Genomic DNA, 23,517 nt, shown 5'->3' with positions numbered 1-23,517 from the left:
TGAGATGGGAGGCTGGGGAAGGGAAATAAGAGGCTGATTGTTTTTCGCGCATCTGAATTATGCAGATGGCTCCTGTACAGCAGATGGGATTTCAGTTTGGGCTTTTATTGGAAGAAAAAGTGCATCTCTCAGCCAGAGTGACCAAAGCCATCTGGGGTTTTGGTTGCTTTTTTTTTTTGCATGCTGCACTTGATACCCTTTTTCTTTTTTCCTTGGTAATCATGGATTTCACTACAGGTAATACCCAGTCAGGGAATAAATACAGAGCCCCAAAGAGGGTGAAGTGCTGCAAGCATAGTGCTGTGGCCAATGGTGCCCTTGGGACACAACGCTGCTGCTGGTTAGGATGGGTGTGGGAGCACTTTAATCCCTAAGTACATTTCTGGGACACCTTGAGCCCCAAGAGCTGTGCTGGATATCAAGCCCTGCAGTGTCTGGGGCTGCCCTGCATCCCTACCCCTGTGGAGGGGAGCACTGAAGCCAGCCCAGCCATTCCCAGACATGGATGGCAAAGCCCAGCCTGCAGGGAGCCTCTCGGTTTGAGGGGAGGGCAATATTTTTGGAGAAGCAAAATAAATGACTTTTGGATTCATCTGCTTTCTGCTGCTATGGCTGGTGGTTGTTCAGCTGTCCCTCTGCTCATCTGCTTTCCAGACCCAAAAAATGACAGACACAGAGGACAAGAAAAGAACAATTCGCTACTAGGTATGCAAACACCAATCTGCCCTGATACAAACCTCCCTCCTCACCAAACACCACCAAGCAGTTACACACAAACAATAAAAATCCCCCAAGGATTACCAATGTTTCCTGTATTTATATTTTTGATTTTATTTTTAATTTTTTTTATTACAAAAGAAAAAAAACAAAACAAAACCCACAACCATTATTACAAAGGCACCATTTAATGGAAGACTTCTGCCAGGGAGAACTCTCAATTCAATACTTTTTGTGAACAAAAATTAAAATCCATAGGCACAAACAAAACCCAATTAAAAATAAAAAAGAGAGAGAACTGTTCAATCCATAGCTTATAATTATGCAGTTTCTTCAAAGTCAATAGAGGCTTCTGTTGAAAGCCATCAAATGAGAATTGTATGGTTGACGTTTAAAACAAAGAAGGAAACCAATGTTTGTTCAAAAAAAAAAACCCAGCCAAACAAAAGAAAAACCAATAAAATAATAATTAAAAAAATATACATATTGTTTGGGTACTGGTTAATGAATTCAAATTTACCTTCTCCAAATCAGTCACCATTGGTGGTACAGCTGGCAACTCTGGTGACACCTTTGCTCAGAAAGCTGAACACCCACAGAGCATTCCAACCAACATTTCCCACTTCTGGCCCTGGTTTGGATGGGGGTTTTGCAGAGCTCGTGCCCAGCTTTCTGCTTTGGGAGCCTGGTTTTTGCAGAGCCCACAGCTGGGAGCCTGGAGCAGGGGCCTTAACTCACCCCCAAGCAAGGCAGCCCCAGAATGAGCCCTAAGCATCTCTCTGTGCTGCTGAACCAGGGCTGAATTAGGCACCTGCACATCTCTGTCATAGAAAGCAAGCCCAAAACTGGGCCTGTCATAAAAAACCAACCCAACTATCCTCAAGGTGGAAACTTGGTGATCAAAACCAAATAAAAACGGCCTTAAAAATATATACATATATATATATGGCTTTTCATTTTTCTGATCCATTCCATTGGAAACAAAAATAAACTTAAGGGCGATATTTGGTTTTCAACAATTCTGTCCTTCCCCCGTGGCGTGGGCAGGGCGAGGGGATGGAGGCACTGGGCACGGTCAGAAGCCACCCGAGTTCTCCTTCATCTTTGCCAGTAGCCGGGAGTAGACGGGCGCTGCAAAGGGGAAAAGCAAACTGGGTGGGAAAGACACACGGACACGCTGCCCTCCTGGGTATGCTGCATCTCGCTTGCAGCAAGAGCACAGAATATATTGCTCTTTAAGGGATGGGACATATGGTGGAGTGGAGAAGCGGAGAGGTTGCCTTACCTAGCCGAGGATTCCTTTGAGAAACCTGCATTGGGAAGAAAACATCGTGTTTGAATAACTACAACAAACCCCTGACAGCTGTAAGGCTTTGCACGCCAATACATCCACCTGTAGTCTCCAAACTGTTACACACAACAGCTTTACTAACTAGAATATTTCCATTTCTGATCCTTAGCTACTTGCTAGTTCTCCTCACGCTGCCAAAAGTGCAGAAGAAGAGGCAGATAAATGACTCTTTGGTGCCATTTGCATTATTGGAGGTTGACATACACAGCAAGGCGTACAAGGTATGCTATCAATGGTAGCCTTCATGTTGAAAAAGTACCACTTCTTAGACAATTAAATAAAGAAAAGACGATGGATCAAACCAGAAAACATATATATTTACTCTCTTTGGAAGCCAAAATCTCAGTGTGACGTTATCTTCAAATCACTGTTACCAAAATGTAATTTCAGTAGTTCCACAACGGTGGATTTTTTGCTTTTTACCTTAGATAAAGCAGATGCCTGTTTGAAGATCTCTAATGCAGGATCTGCAGGCTCGTCACCTCTTTCTTGTGGCCTTGAAGCTAAGAGTGGGACAGAGACAGCACTGAAATACCAGACACAGAGATACATATCCAGATAGATAGATATTAACATATATAGAGGGCATTCAAAGCACTCAGGCTGCTCCCTTATAGTATTTCAAAGCGTGTGTTGAAAATCCCATAACATCCACAATAAAATGAAGTAATTGCTCCCTCCTAAAGCAGAGATGGAGAGACCACAACTCCCAGAGGGCACGGCAGCAGAGCACCTGCTGCAGCAAGAGCAGGCTGTGCTGCACACCCATCCCCATGCACGGTCTGCTCCGTGTTTTATGTCACTCACTTTACACAAGAGGTGGTTTTGGTGACAGTTCTGCTGTAATGGTGTGGCTCAAAGCACTTCCAACCTACCCTGAGGCTGCAAGACGGAGCTCACAGCATGAATCACACCATTTGTGGCCATGATGTCGCTTTCAGCAACGGGCTCCTTGTTGACGTGTATGACGTGGTTTTTCTGTTCAGGAGGAGAAAATAAAGTGAAAAAGCAGAAAACGAGAAACTTCTGTCATCAGTGCTTTCCAATTTTGTAAAACCTTCATCTGAACTCATTCATTTACTAGATGGTTGTAAGCGTTTTCACTTCCCTTGCCAATTGAGAAGAGTATAAAACCAAATGATAGCTTGAGCAGAGCAGCCAGCAGGTTTTGAAGCACAGGCTCTCTGTGGGCTGGGTGGAAACACTTCACATGCACCAGCATCTTGGCATAAGGAGGGATTACTATGGGGATTGGAGCAGGAGTGAGCAGACCATGGCTGGACATGGCAGAGCTCTGCCACGTGGGTTGGCCAACTCAACACACTCTGGAGCAGCAACCTTTCCATTTTTGTCCTGCGTTTTCTTCCTTATGCATAGAGAAGGCTGTGAGTTACATATTTTCTGAGATATATATATTTGTCCTCAATAAGGAATTCTACATTCTCTTAATGGAGTGCAGAACTTCTGAAATGAAATTACGCATCTAAATAACTCCTGCTGTGTTAGAGGAGCCCACGCAGAGATCATTTTCATTACACTGAAAAAGACGTGTTAGTTGAACAAGCTATTCATTTGATTTATTTATGTTTTTTCCCCATGACTCAGGGTTAAATTTATAACAGCTCCTGGAAGTCATTTACAATTGGCCTTCTGGAGAGAAAGCTGAAGCAAACCACATTTCAAAGTTGCCAACTTGCTGACATGGCAGTAGTCCCTCCACTGCAGCCCCAGAAACGCAGCTTGGTGCGACTCGATGCACGTTTAGGACAGGCTCCCAACAAACAACCCAACTGAGCAGACATCCTCTGTGCCCTGACATGGACTTTGGTCACAGACCACGTCCCGTCAGCTCTGACTCACCATGCTGACTTCCAGCTTGTCTCCCTGCATGGACTTGAGCCTCACAAGCGCGCTGACCGCGCCGCTCACCAGGATCTCATCAGCCATGTGGAACTTGAGGATGCTGGCAAGCTCCTTAGCGTTACCTGGGGGAAGAAAACATTTACATTTACATCAGAGCTTTCTTCCTGTGTTTCATCTGCTGGAATGACCCTACGTGGAAAATATCATCATTTCTTAAAAGGGAAAGGAAACAAGGTAAAATAGTGTTGGATACCCCTTGGTTAGAGCTGGCTAGGGCACTGAGGCTGCTCCTGCCTGGGCAGGTCAGGATCCCAATAAGTCTTGAAAGACCATCTTCCTTGAAAGTGTCCCACCTTGACACATATCAGCTCTGCCCTACGCATGAAATCCTTTTGTCTTGGTGATGCAGTCTCCTTGTTTTTTTTAACAAGCACTCGATGAACCTTCTTCTGGTGCTATTTTCACTTCTCAGTGAACTTTAGAGGAGAAAATCTTCTGTTTAAATCACAGAATCACAGAGAGCACCCTGGTACTTGCAAGCACTGATACTTTCATTAACACTAATGACACTTTGCAGTAATCTCCACAGGTGAAACTGCAGGATTCCTGGGTAGGAAAGGGCAAAGTGCAGGAGAGACAGACCAGGCTTTGAGCAACCCGATCGAACTGTGGGTGTCCCTGTTCATTGCAAGGGAGTCACACTAGGTAAGTTTTAAGGGTCCCTTCCAGTTCAAACCATTCCATGATTCTATGTCACTGATGGTTCATAGACTGAGAGCCCAATCCTCACCTCACTGGGTCTCTCTCTATTCTTTTAGCTGTTCTCTGAAACAGATCTCAGGAAGGCAAGAGGTGTCCCCACCACCACCTGTTCTCCAAGAGGCAGCAATGTGCACAGCATGGGCCAGCAGCCCTCCTCGTTTTCCTTTACAGGCTGTGACTAAAACCCACAGCAAATCCCAGAGAAAGACAATGGGGAAGAGCTAGTGCAAGAAATGGCCTTCATGTAAGAAACCAGAGAAGCTCCTCCAGCGATGTGGACTTCTTGTTTTGCTGTTTATATCTGATACAGGCTCTAAGCTTTTTTTCCATTTTTCTAGGGTGGTCACGGCTCACACTGCACAACCTCACCAGCATGATTCACTTCTTCGTCAGAAGTGTAAGCTAAATATTTGCGTGAAAAAACAAGAACATCTGAAGTGTCCACATCTGGGATACCTCATTCCTGCAGCCGTTTATAACAGCTGCAGAACAGTTCTGAAATATTTATACATTAAGCACTGCGCTGGATGTAGAGTCTGATATTACCAATTCCTCATCCATGCACTTAAAAGGATAACCAGCCACCATGGGCAGATGCTTCCTGAATTATGACATCAGTGTTTGGTTGGGCTTTAATGACGAGAAGATGTTACACTGAAATACCTGGCATTGTTTCCAACCACAGCCATTTTCCAGCGTGAAGAAAATAAGAGACCCTGCTGCTTATTCAGATGAGGGTTATTAAACACTCCCACGCTTTTCTCTACCGCCAGTCTGCATGCCTGAGCTTTTCAGGATATTGGTCTCCATCGATGCTGACCTGAGCACTGGGCAGACTTCCCGCTTTACCCATGTATGCATAGATGGAACAACAGCTCCACAATAACATATCACAATAACATTTTATACAGTGCAACCTGAGGCTGACCGTGGACCATGTTTGCCATTTGCAGTTCTTTATACACCCCAAGCCTGTGCTATTAAATGCTATTAAACATTCTCACTGCAACCATCCCTGATGTGCAAGGCAGAGACCCCCTCGGCTTCTCTAGAAACACCTTAGAGCTGTCCTGCTCACACCAACTAGCCCAGCCAAACTGAAGTCATAGGAAGTTTGTAGCACACACATCAAACATGCCTGCCCAGCAGAAGTGTAAGCCCATGGCCATGCTTTGTATGTTCCACTCCTTTCTGTGCACCCTCAGCTCTATGCTGCATTGGGCTTTTCCAAATCAGTTGTGTAGGAGCTCCATGCTCCCAGCAGACAGGGTCAAAGAATGAGATATGACAGAGAACCTGAGCCATTCTTCCATAGCACACCAACAACACATGGCAGTTGAATGCTCTAGAAATGCTCACCCATCAGTTTGTTGAGTTCCCCCTGTGGCATGGCTTGGAAAGCTTCATTGGTTGGAGCAAAGACAGTGAAGGTACCCGGCCTGTTCAAGTTCTCCATGAGACCTGCAGACTGGATTGCAGCCACCAACGTACTGCAAGACATGTAAAACACTGATGGCTTCACCACATACTACATTCACTGGTCTCTGAGCTGTGAAGTTATAACTGCAAAATCCTGCTGGGGTCCAGAAAGTCAATTAAGCAAGAAGTTGACCAGATAGCAGATGATCCTGCAAGGCCCAACAAGAATATCTGAGAAATGACAAAGCAAGCTGGGGCTGCTGTATCCTTGGGGCAAAGTGGCTTGTGAGCAGACATGAAGGCTTGGCCACAGCAGTTCTGATAGGCTGAGGTGGCTACAGAGCTTCTTACTGTAATAGCGGACTCACAAGGGGACTACACGCTCTTGGCTCACAATTCAAGGAAGGGTTATTTGAAGTCTCACTCCCTATAATTTCAGAATGAGACTGTGGTTTTCGGTGCTCTTCCTATGTTAAAAATATTACGTATAGTCAAGACTGTGATCCATAGTAAATAGAATAGCAAACAGAAGCAGCTCTTCTGCTTCTAACTGGCACCTAGGAAGAGCAGAAAGGTCACCTGAAGCGATGGTCTGCCTTGAGAACATCCATCACTGAGCCAGTTGGTGGGGTCAACATCTTGTCCACACTAAACAATGTCCCAAACCTCCCTCTCTTGTCATGGGCAGCAATGCAGGCATTTTCAATGCATAGGTTCTGCAAATGCAATTCCAGAAAAACAACTTTATCAGCATATGCTTGGAAACAGAGATCTGGGATAGGACAGAAGTCATCTGTGCAGAGCAACCGCCCATATTTAGCACTGCAAGCTGCACAAACTCACGTTGCGGTACACAAATACTCTCAGTTCCTTGTCACCCAGCGTCTGTAGTTTCTGACCGTGGTAAAGATATTTAGAAGAGAGCTGGTCTTTAACAATGTGGTTCAGAAGCAAATTTCTCATATTGCTGTCAACAGTGGGGCGTTTATCTGCAGCCAAGAAAATAAGGACAGAACTAGTGACTCACTTAGAAAGACCACAGAGACACTGAAGACGTCCACATGCAGATTGCTACCCACAACAGCTTTTAATTTTGAAGCTACATGTCACCATCTATAGCTGAGGCATTTGAGAGAGGGTGTGTTTGCACACTGAAACTCAGCCAAAGAGAGACAGCTTGAAGCAGACCTGTGGCCCAGACCAATAGAAGAGAGGGATTTACCCCACATATTACCTTTGAACACCTCATTCACTGGGGCAAGGAGGGTCACTCGCTCACTGCCAGTTAGATGTGAACTTAGGCCAGCTTGTCTGAAAAGGTTCATAGACTCAGAAACTTCAGATTCCTGGGCCAACTCAAACAGTGTCTTAGCTGAAAAGAAAAGCAATGCATTGTAACATCTCATCCAACACAATCCACTCATTGCCACAAAAAAACCCACCAACTTACATCCTCTAAATCTTCTTTGACAAAAAAAAAGAAGACAAAAGAAGGGGAACAGAACAAGAGATGTAACAGTGCCTCCAATACCTGAGTCTGGGATCAGCAGCTCATTGACAAAGTGGACAACGCCGTTGGTAGCCAGGATGTCCTTGTTGGCAATGATGGGCTTCCCATTGAGCGTCAGCTCTTCCCCACTGCAGCCCACATCCAGGGTGGTTCCTTCCAGTGTCTCCATCGTCAGCCCAGCAATGATGGCCTCAGCACACATGGCTGACTTCAGGATGTGATGGTTCAGCAGGTCTGTGAGAGAAGCAAGTGTCTTAGCGAGCTGGAAATATCAACCCTGCAATTAATGCAGGTTTTTGGGATAATGTTCTGAAGGTGAGGGCCTCTGAAGTACAGAGGGAGCACAGGGACCCATGACACAGGATGCTCAGCTATTACAGACTGTGCTGTGCGGTTTTAATTCAGCAGTCTGTGAAATGAAGTGTTCTAAACGGATGATTTTTATATGCCCTTGTTAATTTCAGAAAGGTTTTGTGTGATTACTCAATTCATTTGCCAAAGGAAGTTACACTGATTAGATGCTAGCACTCTTCTAGCTATAGGCTGATAGAAATCATTACCACAAAGAGGAGTGCTAAGAAAATACTTCAAACACTGCTTCACTCCCTCCTCTATATCTGTTACCACCCTCTCTGCCACATCTACACAACTACATCCGAAGAAGCCTGGACTGTCCATGCTAAAAAAAATGGAGGATGTCAAATGTGTTGACTGCAGCTTAGACTGTACCAAGGGGTTGCTCACATCTATTTAAAAAGGAATTCCAAAGAACTGCAGAATAATCTTTATTCTCTCGGTGGGCTTGATAAACAAATCACTTACCCCTCAGGGCTTCTGGGTCCCCCAGGATCCTGTTCAGCATCTCCCGTGGGATCTTCTCGAAGGCTTCATTGGTTGGAGCCAGAAGGGTGTACTGGCCTTCGCTCTCCAGCAAGCTGTTGAGGTCAGAAGCAGCCACAGCAGCCTTCAGAGAAATGAGAAGAAAGGGTAAAATACATCCAGCCAGAATGCAAAGGTCAGCAGCTTTGTCCAGGCAGTCACTGAGAGCCAGATTTATCACAGCTTTTAGAATTTCAGTGCACGTACAAAAGTCCTGAATAGCTTCTTTCAGCACTTTGGTCCCTCTATAAATTTGGCCTGGCCTCTTGGTTCTCTTATGCTCCAAAAATCTGAGTACAAGAGCTTTTTTGGGCCAGTCTCAGAGCCGGTTCGAATACCCCAATGTGCCTGGAAAGGGTCACTGCACTTCCAGTAAATAATTCAGACCAGACTTTACAGCTGGTGAACTGCAGAATTCCTCTGCTTTCCTCTTTATTCCTTAACCTGGCAGACAGCAAAGCAGATATATGTTGGTACACATCAAATCTGAAGAGTTAACAGCTCCTAAGGCTGGTTTTACGATACAAGAGAGAGGGGCCAGACTCAGTTTGTGTCTTCCTCCTGACAGCAGTAGCAGGGTGACAATTATTCTCATAAAAATACACTGATATCGAGCACTCTTCCTACAGCAAAACAAGCTCTACTGGATGCTCTCAGCAGCAGAGTCACAGCATTCACACACTGTCAAACTTCAAAAGGAGTGGGATGAGTGAATACCTCTAAGGAGCCCTTCAGCACACATGGGTCAGACTCACCCGAAGGGTCTCCAGGCTTTCCTCGGTCTCAACGATGTGCTGAATGCTGTTCGTGGTGGTGGAGATGACTTTGTCAATGACGTGAACCACTCCGTTGGTGGCGTGGTGGTCAGCTTTCAGCAGCCTGGCACAGTTCACAGTCACAATCTGCAGAGGGAAAGACGCACAGGGTGTTATGGGCACTAAAACAAGAAGGTGAAGCAGCCGCTGCTGTTATTCTATCTTGAACGCAGTGAGCACTAGAATATTGAACCAGCAGGAGCAGAAATGTGGTTTCCTAAAAAAAAAACCCAAAAAACACATAAAGAATGAGAGTACTCTTTCAAAAACTGAATGGTATTGTGTTTAAAAAGCTTTGAAAGCAATCAGTGGTTTTGTCTACCCTAAGAAAATATGCAACGTCAAATACTTACACAAGCATCGTGTTATACAGCAGTATGGGCAACCTCCTTGCAGCAGCATCTACAGAACTAACCACTTATAAACATTCTTTTTTAGTTCCTTCTAAACATCTATCCTAAGTCAACAGTCTTCAGCCTAAGCATTACACAGATCTGGGGGACAAAGAACTGTGCAGGAGCTGCAAGACAACAGAACAGCAAGCCTGCTGCGGGCAGGTTGAGTGCCAACATCTTACCCCATTGGGATAGTGGTGGATCTGGATGGGCAGGTTCTGGTACATGGAGTTCAGCGTTGTTCCATGTTTCAGGTCATCCGTGAGGACCCGTTTGTTCACCATGTGGTAGCGGAGGGCATTGAGCAGCTCAATGTTGACATTGCTGACCAAGGAATCCAGTGTTTCCTGAAAATCAGCAACATGAATTTTCCAGCGCTTGTTCATTTTTTCACCTTGTCACTGGGGAGAGTCAGGAGGTTTGGCTGCACCAAAGGGCCACGTGTGTGTGTGTGTGTATGAGGTGACGTGCTCAACCTTATGCCACCTGTGGCAGACTCAGAGCTTTAACTTCCATCAAAGCTCATCTTTTGCCTTAAAGCAGCAGCGAGCAGCTCTGGCAGCCCTGTCCTTGGCAGACAGATGGCAGCAAGCTCCAGAGTGGGGTCATGGCATGGACACATGCAATAGGGTGACCAAAGGCGTTGACAAAGAAAGGTGACTTTCCACACCAGCTCTGCTGCTGCTGCTTGGGGATACAGGCTTCAAAATGATCAAGAATAAACAAAGCAGTAAAGAAAAACTGAAAGAGAAGACAACTTTCCCTGTTGTCTTACCGCAACGTCTAACACAAAGAAGCAGGGAAAACTGAATGAAATGACTGCTATATCCACCCCCTGCTGAGCACCCACATCACTGGGCAGTGCTGGGGTCTGTCAGAAACAAAGCTCTGGAGCTGACAGCAGTTCCCATCTTGGAAATTCCCAGCCCTTCCTACACCAGGATGTGCCTGTTGTGCAGATTGAGGCTGAATCTCCAATACTGAAAGCCAGGGGAAGAAGAGGAAGAAGGGGAATAAACTCTTACAGCAGACAAGGAAGCCCAGGCCTCGTTACTCGGGGCAAAAATAGTAAAAGTTCCAGGTCCTTCGATCTCTGGCCTCAGGTTGGAGCGGTCGGAGTAGAGCTGCGTGGTAGCAGAGCCCACCACTCCCAGCGTCTCGTAGATGTTTGAGAGTGGCAGTGCTGGAAGAAGACAGGTTATGTTCCCCAGACCCCGTTAGTCCTCTCCCAGCCCCCACCAGCCACTGAGCTGTATTTCCTATTAAAGGGAATTTTGTCCAACTCATGCTTGCCAAAACAGAACTGAGAAGAGACTGGCAGAACTGTTACTCTATCGTTACCTTGTATTGCATTTCCAGCAGAGCTGTATTACTTGTTGGAAAGAGTAATTCCCTATGGCCCTCCCATGCTTGATTGAGTTTAATTATATCCAAGGTTTTAAGTTGTCTGGAATGCTTTGCATGCTTTGGAGCTAATCTGGCACTCAGCTGGTGCTCTGCTGAGTCCATTTTTGACTCATTCAAGGCAATCTTGTGCACAAATTGCAAACCTCATATTCACTCTGGGCAATTTTCTAGCATTCTCCTTAACTGGGCTGACGTATGTAAGAAGTCTAAAAAATGTCAAACATGTTTTTACCAGCTGGGCAGCCTTTTTCTCCAGGAACTTTTTCATATCCAGGACAGCACTCGTAGCTGATTACTCTGGAATAAGAGATGGATACAGGAGATTAACCGAGAGTGTTTCACTGCTTTTCCTGTATTAGCTATAGCCCTGCCTGCACTCATCCCTACTCGGTGATGTTTCTAAAGCAAACTTCCTCAGAAACATATACATGAGCAAAAGACAAACCATACCTATCATCTCCAGGGCTGTACATTGCCAGCTTCTCTACAGAACAAAAACAGAAACTATTTCTTTGCAAAACCACCCTTGCCCAGCTATTTTGCTGGTCTCTGTACAAACAGTGATGGAAATTGATAACAGTGGGCCCAGCAGAGCACCTCAGTGAGGTGGTGAGCTCAGCACCATCTCAGTACCTGCACGGGACAGAGAAGTGAGGCACAGACCTACAAGTGATGGTAGACATCTATATCTCCAAGTATCTCTTAGGAGAGGACCCAGAAGTAAAGATGATATATCCCTCCTATAGCAATGGAGGTGGAACTAGGTGATCTTAAAGGTCCCTTCCATCCCAAACCATTCTATGATCTCCACATATCTCCTAGTGGGATTTGGTGCTAGCTGCCTATTTCCCAGCTGTTTTGCTCCAGCACAAGCCAGCAGTGAATAATGAACACCCATCTATAGCACTGAGGGCTTCAAGCCAATGGCTGCACACTCATTCAATGCACACAAGATTAAGGACTGAGAAAACTCAAGTGCTTCTTTGATTCATGACAGAGCAATACCAGACATACCAAAACACCCAATACCTCTGATCTGTATTTGTATTTTTGGCAATGGGAATTCTGCTCACTGAGTTCATCCCCTTCCTCAGAAGGATCTGGGGATGTCCCAGTGTATCTGCTGGGACTACAACTCCAGTATGACTGCTCTACCAAACTAGCCAAGCGTTTTCCCTGTGCTTCATCCCACTCCTGTCCACCCCAGAAACCATTTGCTTGTTTATAGCAACACTGGCATGACAGGGGAAGGAGCATCTCTGGTCTTGGCTGCTTGGAACCAGTGATGGATGAGCATCCATGGCCTGAGTGCTGCACCCATTGTCTGCAGCTCAGAGGGAAATGAAATAAGTCATCTGATTCTGGCCATCAAAGGGAATGTCACCATACAAACAGGAAAAAAAAAATTAATAAAAGTCAGTCTGGGAGTGACCTGTTTATTTTTCACAGGGTGTCTTTCACTTGTTGCTCTTAGGCTTGGTGTGAAAGGAGCAAGGCCATCTGATGGATGGGCTGGGGCAGTGACGGATCGATATTCCTCCTAAAGAGACTTGTTTCCTCTGTGCTCCCAGCTGGATTAGAGACAAGTCCGGTGGACACCCACTCAGACAAGGCAAAATCCTCAAGCTTCAGATATTTGTCATCATTTTAACAGTGTTAACAAACAGTGGAAATGCCTGGGGTTTAAGAGGGAATTCTTCAGGGTAATTAAGAGCTAGCCAGTGAAACAAATACCTGCTTTTCTGTGACAGAAGCAAATAAATTCTGTCTCATGGTTTCCTAAGAGAATTACAAAGCAAACCCAGACTGATTGTCTAGACATTATATATTCCATGTGGGAAAGAGTTTGCCTAAAGCAATCCCTTCCTTTGACTACTGGAGATCTTAACACCCTGCTGCTCTGCTTTCCTCAGCCCCCCGTCTCGTGTTCATTACAAACACACACTTTCTCCCTCTGCCACCTCCCTCCCCTACCTCTGATTTTTCATTTTTTTTTTCCACCCTAGAAACTAAATCCAGTCTAGACAGTTCCCCTGATTCAGAGCTGCAATCAAAGACGAAGAGCTGATTAAAAAGAAATCATTGCAAAGTTCAGCATAAATAATTCCTGAGTGCTGACATAGGCTTTAAAAGGCTTATTTATGGATCGATGGGAGCTGAACGAGCTGCGAGGAGTGGGAGGGATGTGGTGCACACAGGGCTCAATGCTGGGGGCTGGGACAGGAGCCGAGGGCAGTGAGATGGGACAGGACCACACTGCCTGCTTTTTGGGGTGAGGGTCACCTCCAGCATCACCACACCGAGGCAGCTCATGGCAAGGCCAGCAGTAGGGTCAGCTCTGCTTGTGGGCAGGCTCCTCCAAGCCTCCAGTCTCACTCACCCACTGAAGGGATCCACCAGCATCACCTGGCCCTGCGTTCCAAGTTCACCATTCACAACCTCCCCTCCCATCTTGTCCCGTATGATCTCAACAGGGATTTTTTTAAAGGCTTTTTGAGTACCAGGAAAGGCCGTGTGGACAGAAAGGTGCTCAGCCAAGTGCTGGCCCTTACGAGGAGCCACTCCCAGGGCTCATGAAACCATCCTTTTGGGTCCCTTTGGTGCCCCTGCCCATGGCAGGGGGGGTTGAAATTAGGTGATCTTTGAGGTCCTTTTCAACCCAGGCCATTCTATGATTCTATGATCCCCACCTTCAGCCATGCTCCCTGCTGTGGTTGATGGGCTGATGGGTGAAACCATCCAATTGGATCACTCAGTGTGCCCAAGGAAACATGGATACAGCTCAAGGGGATGCTCAGCACTGGGGCCCAGCTGGTCCTGCAGCCTCATCCAACCCCAGAGAGCAGCATGGCTGTGGCTGCTCTGCCCCACATTCAGGATACAGTAACTTACCTACATGGGAACAAGGATGCTTCTTTGATATGTTCTTCTCCATGAGCCCCAGATGTAACAAGATGAGCAATCTGACCCTGCTGTCCAAAGGCTTTGGTTGTACCAAATCTTTAAAATCTAGAGAACTTGGCACAAAAACCAAGCCAAGGTGCTGGTGTCACCCCAACTGGCTCCACACAGCAGCAGGGGTTCAACAAGCAATGCTCTCCTACAAAGAGCACTTGTCACCCACTCTGCAACACCTCCAGCCACAATTTCCTGACCCCCTCACTGAAAAGTTTTGACTTGAGTCTTCACAGCTTTTCAGCCTTTGGTTTGGAAATGCTGCACTCCTAAATGGCAAAGTGTCTGAGCGCAGAAGCAAGCCCCTTGCTTTTTATTAGTCATTGTTTCACTGCTGGGGCATTCTTAGGACGTGAAATTAAATTTTAAGTGCATTTTTCAAGGTAATAAAAGTAAGCTGAGGCATATATTAGTGAATAAAGATCCATTTGTAATAATTTCCTGTAATAAAATCCATATGTTTTGGTTTTGTAAAAATTGTGCCAGAGACTCGTTTCTTTTCCTGAGCTGAGGAAAATATATATATATATATATATATATATATATAAGTTAATTCAAAAGGAAAAAAAAAAAGGAAAAGTACTGAGAGGCAGCTCACTGCTACCAGTTATTCCTCAAATAATAGTAATAATAATTAAAAAAATGTGTATAAGTCGTCCTGCTCTCAAGGCAAATAGTGTGTGTGGGAGGCATTCATTGCAACCCCCACTTCCAGTGCTTAAGGGAGATAGGAACATATAAAAAGCCCAGTCACAACGATGAGAATATACTCTAAATAAACGATTTCCTCGGCCTTGGAATAACCAACAGTGGAAAATTACCTAATTACCAAAACAATCTAGTTTCAGTGCTCATTAAAATCAAAGCGGTGTCAGACTTCTTGCCAACCGCCTTATCTCACTTCATCAGCAAGTAATGCAATGATAAAACGTACATAAATCCTCTATCTAATTTCTTCCCAACTGCGTGAGCCAACACTTTAACAAAGAGAAGAAAAGCAGAAAAAAAAAAATATGTAGATAAAGAGGTGAGAGTCCCCTTCTGATGCATGAGCTGGATTTTCCATCGTGCGCATCCAGCTCCGGCTCAGCGCTCCACCCCAATGCACTGGAAGATGCTGTTCAAGAAGCAAGCTTGCAAAGCCACACCACCAAGGCTGGTGCTCACAGCCAGAACTTGGTTCTGTCAGGTGAGAGCTACAGAGCAGTGCCACACAGCACCCTCTGCACCTCTGGGAGTGGTTCTGGAGCAGCACCTGGAAGGTGATGTGCCTGGGGCAAGACTGAAGACCAAGCATATCCTAAGCTAGATGATATTTTTCCAGCCTTAATTATTGCATCTCTCCAGTTTCTCAGTGTCTCTGGACATGCTAGGATGATGGAAAATAAAGGAAATCAAAAATCAAAGCAGTCAAATCTACCTTCCTGGAGCCAGATACCTGCATCTGCTACACACTTCCAATTTGTCACACCACCAACCCTTCAAGCAAATAAAGATAATAGGCCAAAAGAGAAGCGGATGCACTGAGTCAAGCATCTGCCAACCTAGGACTTCACAAAGGTGGAAAAAAGCCTTTTAGGAAAAAGAAATAAGTGATGATGTTCATCCAGAGAAGCTCTGGTGCGAGACAGGCACTGGGACCCCACTTGGGCTGAAGAAGTGCATGCAGCCACCATGGGGAAGACCCAAGCGTGGATCCCCAGTGCAGGCTGCAGCCTCCAGTTCTGCTGACACACGTGCCAAACCCTGACTATTTCTGGGACTTGAGGTTATCCTCAGGAGCTCTGCCAGACCAGCTCAGCCCCACACACAGGGCCGGTTTTGGGGCTCATGCTGGGCACCATCACCTGTGCCCATGCATGCTCCTAGGAGGTAGAGCACCCAGCATGGAGCATGCCAGGCCCTGACACTGCAGTGAGAGTCCACTTGCTGCAGCACAGCAAATAACATCCTTTATGAACAGCTCCTGATTGCTTCCATACGCCGGGAGCACTGCGTCCAGAGGGAGCCATCACCAGCAAATGTCTGTAATCAGAGCTGTCCCAGGGTGCTCCAGAAAATCTGAGCGAGGCACACATTCTTTGTTCTGCATCAGCATATAAGGAACAGAGCAAAGCCAGGGCTCAGAAATGGCTAGGAAAGGAGAGAAGGACAGTAAAACCCATTGTTGGTATGACGCAAAGTGAAGAACAGCGAGCAAATTCCATGTGTAATGGGAACATTATCTCATAGGTTAACACACAGGTTAATGCTGTGTGTGCTTTCTTCTCAGCAACGCATCATTGGATAAGACATTTGGGTAAAAGCAGGGGAAAAAAGGTTGGAAGAGATCACCCCATCTCCTCAAATGACATCACCAGGCTCTGCCAGATGCCAGTCCCTCCAGCTCCTCCTGGAGATAAGTGGGTGAGTTGCTTTCTGCCAAATACACGTTGGGTTACTCAAGGTTTAGTTTCTGATGTGCTCCAGAGCTGAAGCAACCCACGGCTGGCATCTCCTTGCCCTTCAGTGATTTTAAGAGCAAAGCTATCCCACACTCACAGCACTATCTTGCTTTGTTTGGCGGCTGTGCTACTCCCTTATCAGAAGAAGTGATGATACCACCCTGCCATGCCAGGATCTGGTCCACTGACATCAAAAAAGCCACCGTTCAGCCAAGATGGGAGTTTGAATTCTGATCATTCCAATTAAATCTCCCCAGATTTGGTGCTTTCACAGAATTAGGGGGGAGTTGGTTTGCTCTGCATAAGGGGCAATTCAACCTCCCTCCTCATAATACCAACGCAGATCCATAAAACCAAACCCAACAGCCAGCAAAAACAGCTCAGCCAACAAAGGCAACAGCAGCACAGCTCACCCCCACTACAGACCTCAACGCCTGCTGTTTACTACAGAACCAGAGTTTATTTAATCAGCAGTAAAGAGCAGCACGTTCCTATAGATCCAATTACACATCACAAGGGGCTGCGCACAGCGGATGATTCCTGTTGTTTGCTCTAGATCAGTGACTTCTCACAACACATCATTTCAAGCGAGAAGAAGCTGCCCGGACTTTGGTTTCATCTGTCTGAAGCCCTGTTTGGACTCCAAAAAGCTTCCCTGCTCCCATTTGCAGCCTGGTGCTGAGTCAGGCATGCATGGCCATCATTATCTGCTGACTGCATCGCTGGCAGGAATGTCCCCAGGCTGCTCGTGCCCATCCTTTATGCAGCACTTACTTGACTGTTATCATTTAGATGTGGAACTGGCCCGCGAGTGTAATTAACTTTCCTGGTGGGGTCAATAGAATGCTGGCTAAAAGCAACACCTCTCTCTATTTCTGTTTTTACTTCCAAAGAAAACACGCGCAGATGAATTTTGTGGTCTCTCCAATATCCATCAGGCTGTCTTTTATGCCTGTTTTTTTGTTGTTGTTGTTGTTATTTGTTTTTTTTCAGCATTTGGCTTAGCAGTGAAAGAAGGAGACACACTGACTACTAGAAGACATCTGGTCCATGCTCCATTATAGCATCCACACTTAGAGCACCGAGAGCCATACAGGTACATATGGAAATGCAACTAGAATAAATCATCAGGGTTTGAATAGCACAGAATCACAGAATGGTTTGGGTTGGAAGGGATCCCTCAAGGCCATCCTGTCCCACTCCCTGCAGTGAGCAGGGACTTCTGCAGCTCCATCAGTGCTCGCAGCCCCTCAGCCCAACCTGGGCTGTCTCCAGGGATGGGGCACCCAATACATCTTTGGACAACCTGCTCCAGCATTTCACCACCTTTATTGTACACAACATTTTCTTATATCCAGTCTAAATCTCTCCTCTCTTTGTTTGAAACCTTGTCTAATCACAACAGAACCTGCCAACGAACTTATAAACACAGTATTTTCCATTCTCAACATCTAAACATAAATATTCCACGTTTGTCACAGGAGAAAAACACAAGACACAAGCCATGTTTTCAGCAGCCAAAGGCTGAAACAACTCTTAACATCCAATGCACACACCCAACACACACTGCACTACGTGCCTCTCCATCCCAGCACTCAGCAGAGGCCTTGGGGCAGCACTGGGGGGGGGGGTTCCCAAGTACTCACGTTGCCTTCCCACAGATCTTCCTCTGGTACCACTGCTTGCAGTTGGTGAAATATTTCCTGTTGGTGCCAATCAGCTTCTGCACGGCACAGACGTTGGGGCTGCAGGAAGGACAAAGCAGAGAGGGGTCTGTCAGGGGCCCAACAGCAACCAGAGGGGTCGGTGGGGAGGGAGCTCAGGGACTGGGGTGTGCTGGGGAGCTCACAAAGCAAAGGCAGAAAGGGAAGAGCTCTCCATCCGCTCTGCAATGTTATGTTTTTCTTTACCACGTGCAAAAGCTCCACATCTTGCCATCTTCTACCTCCCCCCAAAGTACATAGGGACAATGGTTTGGTTGAGATTTCTATGGCAAACAGCAATTTACAGTCTGAAATCCCTATTGAAACCTAATATATTTTGGCAATCATTCAAAACATTTCCCAAATTTTTATGGTTTAGGAGCTAATGGAAGACAGATACGGATCAGCACCCAAAATGGGTCCTTCTGCTGTCTGATGGGCTCCACCTGTGCTGGAGGTGGATGCTGACGGGGAAGGGCAGCACGGTGTGGGGTGGCACAGGCCAGCAGTGGCTGTAAGATTCCAATCTCCGTCAGAAGAATGGGGCACTGCGTGTGTGAATCATCTCAGTGAGAGCTGACAGCAGCCTTTCAGCTTTCTAAGAAGCTGAGAGCAAAGCTGTGGTCAAACAGGAGCTGACTCCTCCTTTGGCCAGCACAGTGCTTCCCTGCTCCTCCCATTGCCAGCGCTCTGTGCTTCGTGTGCCAGCAGCTGTGACTATGAGCATGGTTGTGCCCACAGCTAGTGTGAGCGGGCACAAATGTCATTCCCTTTTGTATATAAGGAGAGGGACAAGTAGAGAGAATCTATTATGAAAGAGCAGAAATCACAAATCCGAACGTTCAGCTGGCGCAGGCTGGCAGCAGCTCAGTGCTCCGCACACCAAATCACAGCTGAGAGGCTGAGAGACACGTCTGTGCTCTGTGACTCAGCCCACCTCAGCTCCCCTGGCCCCTCCACACTGAAATGTGGTTCCAATTAGATCGAAATTCCAAATCTTGCCTCGATTTCAGCGTCTGGCTGACGGCGGTGGACAATCCCTCTAATATTCCTCTTGACAAGGCTGGCTACTGAAGGACTTGTTTGATCACTTCCCCCACGAACAGGGAGCAGCCTGCCAAGAAAATCCCACACCGGTGCTACTTTTCCCCCTTCTCCCTCGCTGAGACCCAGCAATGCAGGGGGGTGACCTGTTGGAAAGGCTTTTCCCTGGTTTTCCTCCATGCAGGAAGGTCCCCCCAGGGCTGTGCTGTCAGTGATTCCCACAGGCTGGCTGTAGTAGCGGCTCCCTGCTGTGCACATTCTGGGTCTTTGCCCAGTCTGGCTTAAAACGAATTTGTCAACACTCTCCCCTCTCCTCACTGGAGTTCATCACCTCTGCCATGGCGTTCCCAGTGCTCCACGCTGATCAAACCGCCCGTTGTTGGGCTGTGCTGGAGCCCAGTGCTCAGCAAGCAGAGCTGCTGGGCTGGGGGCAGCCCTGGAAAGGGCCAGAACAGAGCAGGACCCCTGCACAGCGCCCCATGACCTGCACCCAGGCAGTGCTCAGGAGTCTTCATCTCCAAGTCCTAATGCTCCCTCTATACTTATCCCCTCCTAGACCTGAACTGATCCACTTAAGGATTAATTAAGATGTCCAAGTGCTGCCACAGAGCCCAGCACTCCCACCCAGCTCGCTGCTGGCTCAGTGGGAACACTGATGACACCGAGGGTGCTTGCAGCAGAAGGGCATATTCCTCCTGCACATCCCTTCTGCAGCCACCAGCTTTGAGGTCTGACATCACTGCATCCCTCTGACACATCATCAATCGTCATTCAGAAGTCAGATTGAAAATGAACGTGGTGTAAGTTGTGCTCCCCATCAGGGAGGGACCCATGAGCCAAGTGCTGCTGTCAGCTACACGGGATTCATCTCAGCACAACCTCACCACCTCTACAGACACCGCCATGCAGCGCAGCCACATTTGCCCCTGTGCTGCCCTCACAGCACTTTACACCGAAGCTGCACCAACTCACAGCTCTGAGCAAACTTCTGCCTTAGGAACAGCACCAGCGCCAGGTATTTACTTTGCTTCAGATCTCTCAGAGATGAAGAACAAGGCTGTGTTTGTACATCAATCACTGCCATCCATTCAGCATTGAGATTTTACAAACAGACGTCTGCTCAGAGGTCGCCTGTTAGATTCTCTATCTGGTCAGATAGGCAAAGCGTTCCCCTTCTTGTAAATACTGGGCTGGATCCCTGCCAGACACGTTTCAAACTGCAATATTTCAGCCCGGGGTTTTTTTGAAAGCCATTCAGGTCACCATTCATGACCCTTCGGTGATGCATTTCAATGGAGGTTACAGCTCAATCAACGCCACCACAATGAGCAACAAAAGCCACCTGAAGCTGCTCTCATCGTTTCACTCCAACTCCTTCCCAACATGCAACCATGAAGGTTGGTTTTCTACCTGCCAGTAAATACACTGGGCTATGCAGCCCATCACACACTGCTCATCCAGCAGGAGCTCTACCTGCACTGCTGGGGAACTCCTATCTCAGAAAGTCTGTGATTAAAGAAGTGATGACTTCAGTCAGGAAAACATTCAGGATGTACAGTCCGATTAAATTGGTGCTCACCCACAGAGATACCCTTCTGCCATTGAAACCATTCTCTTTTCCTACACATTCATGAAAACAACAATTCCTTCCATGGGATGCTCAGCAGTTCCAAATCTGGGATATTGCTTTTTTTTTTTTTTTTTTTTTTTTTTTTTTTTTTTTGTCCCCTTTTTCCTTAATGAGGAGAGACTGATAGCATCACTGAGCCATCCAACAGGGCATCGGGACTACGAAGCATCCTGAGAGAAAGGGGGAAAGCTGTCAGAGGAAGGAAGAAAAATCATGGGGGAAGGAAGAAAAAGTCGCCAGAGAAAGGAAGGAAGAGTGCAGAGGAAGAAGCACGGCACTGATCGCAGCCGGGCTCGCCCCGCGCACGCAGCCAGCTGCACCAATAAAGGGAAAGAAAAGTTCTGCGGGTATTTCTATTGCTTTTTCTCCCCCCTCTCCCCGCGGGCAGAGCGGAGCCGCCGCTTACCCGTGCTGCCGGCCGCGGAGGCGGCTGTGCTGCAGGACCTGCTGGTACGGGGACTTGGCGGCGGCGGCGAGCCCCAGCGCCAGCAGCAGCAGCGGCAGCGACGGGCGCGCCATGGCCGGGGCCGCTTCGGGAAACGGGCCGGACGGGACGGAGCAGCCGCGCGTCCCCGTTAAATGCGGCGGCGGCGCGGGGGCGGGGAGCGGCTGTGCGGCCCCGCGGGGGGAGAGGAGCCGCCGCCCGGGCCGGCCTTGCGGGAGGGGACGGGGGGGGGGGAGAGGGAGGGGAGAGGGGGCCGCCCCGGGGACGGCATCCAACCCTCGGGCCGCCTGCCCGGCCCTCCGCCGGACCCCGAGCAAAGCGCTCCTCCAGCCTCCCGCCGGCGCCTCGCTTCGTCCTCACTCTTTTTCTTCTCCTCCCGAACCCTTTATTCCACCCCCAGACCACTTCCCCCCAGTCCGGTCCCTGATGCGCTCCGGGTGTCCCGTCTGATCCCAGCCCCCGGGGAGCTGCCGGGTCTGTCCCACAAGCGGAGCGCCTTTGTCCACCCGTGCTGCACCTTCTCACGTGGCTGCTTCATGCTCCCAGCTCTCAGTGCCATGCTTGGTGAGAGGCTTCTTTAGGCCAGCAGGAGCAGCGAGGCTGCCCTCAGTATGCTCTGCTACACCAAGTTGGTTGTTTCCTGTCGGTTAAGTCCGGGGCTGAATTCAGCAGTGAGCCTCAAGCCAACCCGTTGCACTGCAGGGCTACAGACTCTGCGAGGTGCCAGCCTGTTGTGCTGATACGATGGTGCCCTGGGAGCCAGCGCAGCCCTGCAGACAGCCCTGGCATTCCAGGCAGCACAGCAACTTGCATGGGAAATTTCCATCCCAGCTAAGAGCAGACAACAGCGATCAGTGCTCATAACAGCGACGACAGCAGAGAAATCAGAGCTGCACCAAAGCCATCACTGCTCCCATCCCATGGGTGCCCCATAGGAGAGGCAGTGCAGAAGTCCTAAAGGGCCTGAAACGTGGCTGGAGCACAAACCAGAGCTCCTCGTGCAATGTCAGCACAGGGAGGTGGTGGGGTCACCATCCCTGGAGGTGTTCAAGAAACAGAGATGTGGCACCGAGGGTCACAGTTCAGCAGGAATGGCAAGGATGGGCCGACAGTTGGGCTAGATGATCTTGGAGGTCTTTTCCAACCTTAATGATGGGTCCACAAGGGAAGCCTCATGTCACCTGGCGCCCAAATTCCAGCCTGACGCACTGCAACATCCCAGCCGTGTTCCTGATGAACTCAATCTGGTTGGACCAACACCAAACTTTAAGGGCTCTTTTCTCCCCAAGTCTTTCTGGAAGGCAGAAGGGGCCCTTTGTGGCCACTTGTCCTTGGGGACAAACTTCTGCAAAAACCTCGAGGGGATCTGCAGGCTACAGGAAGGGCAGCAGCTCAGCAATGGACAGGAATTGAAATGTAGCCAGGAAGCAGCCACTGAGCCAAACAGAAGAACTCTTTAGCAATAATAAACACTTTTTATTTACAAAAATACTTTTCTCACTGCAGTAAATAAATCTGATTAGCGTAAACAGCATTAATCTTCTGGGATAAAATACACAAAGCCTTTCCCCAGTGTCAGGTTTCCTCTCCTCAATGCTGTCTCCATCAAACAGATGGATCTCAAAGTCCTACCTGGAAGGGCTCGTGTCTCCATCCCAAAAATGAGAAATAGAGTTCATGTCTTACAGAGAAAAAAAGGAGAGATTTTAAACCCTGTTAGGTATTGCCTAACGCCAACCTTCCTCATCTGAACCTTATGTTTTTATCTCCTGCTGCAGTTTTCCTCCTCCCTGCCCCTCACTCCTGGTTGCACTGCCTCCTGGTTCCTCTTCAGTGCATCTCCATTCATTACCCCGTGCCAGCAGGACTCTGTGTACTGACTGAGCCTTCAATTAGTTCCCGTGAATCGTTCTGAGAGTGGTTTGCCTGTTTCAAAGGACCATTCCAATACAGAGGGCCACCAGACTGTGACGAGCCTATTTGTGAATGGCCAGTGCTTTGCCTTGCACTTGCTTTAACCTCTGCTTTCGGACAGATGCTGAGTTTGAAATGAAATCCATGTGCAGCGGGCTCTGTGCACACTCATACAAATACTCTGAAATCAATCACGTGGAAAACTGCACTTACACAAACAGACACTGGTATGCATTTCAGGGTTACAGCTGCTCCGCTGACAGA

The 23,517-nt window shown here is 47.7% G+C and overlaps 1 protein-coding gene across 1 annotated transcript; it reads right to left on the bottom strand.

Annotated features, from left to right (window-relative positions):
- Positions 1-815: 815 nt before the first annotated feature.
- On the bottom strand, positions 816-21,413 carry TGFBI (transforming growth factor beta induced). Its single transcript, XM_042881469.1, has 17 exons — positions 21,301-21,413; positions 18,164-18,262; positions 11,351-11,415; positions 10,737-10,894; positions 9,894-10,058; positions 9,257-9,403; positions 8,445-8,586; positions 7,644-7,856; positions 7,347-7,484; positions 6,956-7,101; positions 6,692-6,828; positions 6,053-6,183; positions 3,929-4,053; positions 2,944-3,046; positions 2,492-2,571; positions 2,003-2,027; positions 816-1,848 (listed from the first exon to the last, which is right to left on the bottom strand). The coding sequence occupies exons 1-17, from the start codon at positions 21,411-21,413 to the stop codon at positions 1,793-1,795; spliced, it is 2,043 nt and encodes a 680-aa protein (XP_042737403.1). The 3' UTR covers positions 816-1,792.
- Between the last annotated feature and the right edge of the window lie 2,104 nt (positions 21,414-23,517).

The sequence above is a fragment of the Lagopus leucura genome, unplaced genomic scaffold, assembly GCF_019238085.1.
Source record: "Lagopus leucura isolate 7727_CA_CO unplaced genomic scaffold, USGS_WTPT01 Super-Scaffold_100030, whole genome shotgun sequence".
Classification (NCBI taxonomy): Eukaryota; Metazoa; Chordata; class Aves; order Galliformes; family Phasianidae; genus Lagopus; species Lagopus leucura.
This window is presented reverse-complemented; position numbering and strand designations above follow the sequence as displayed.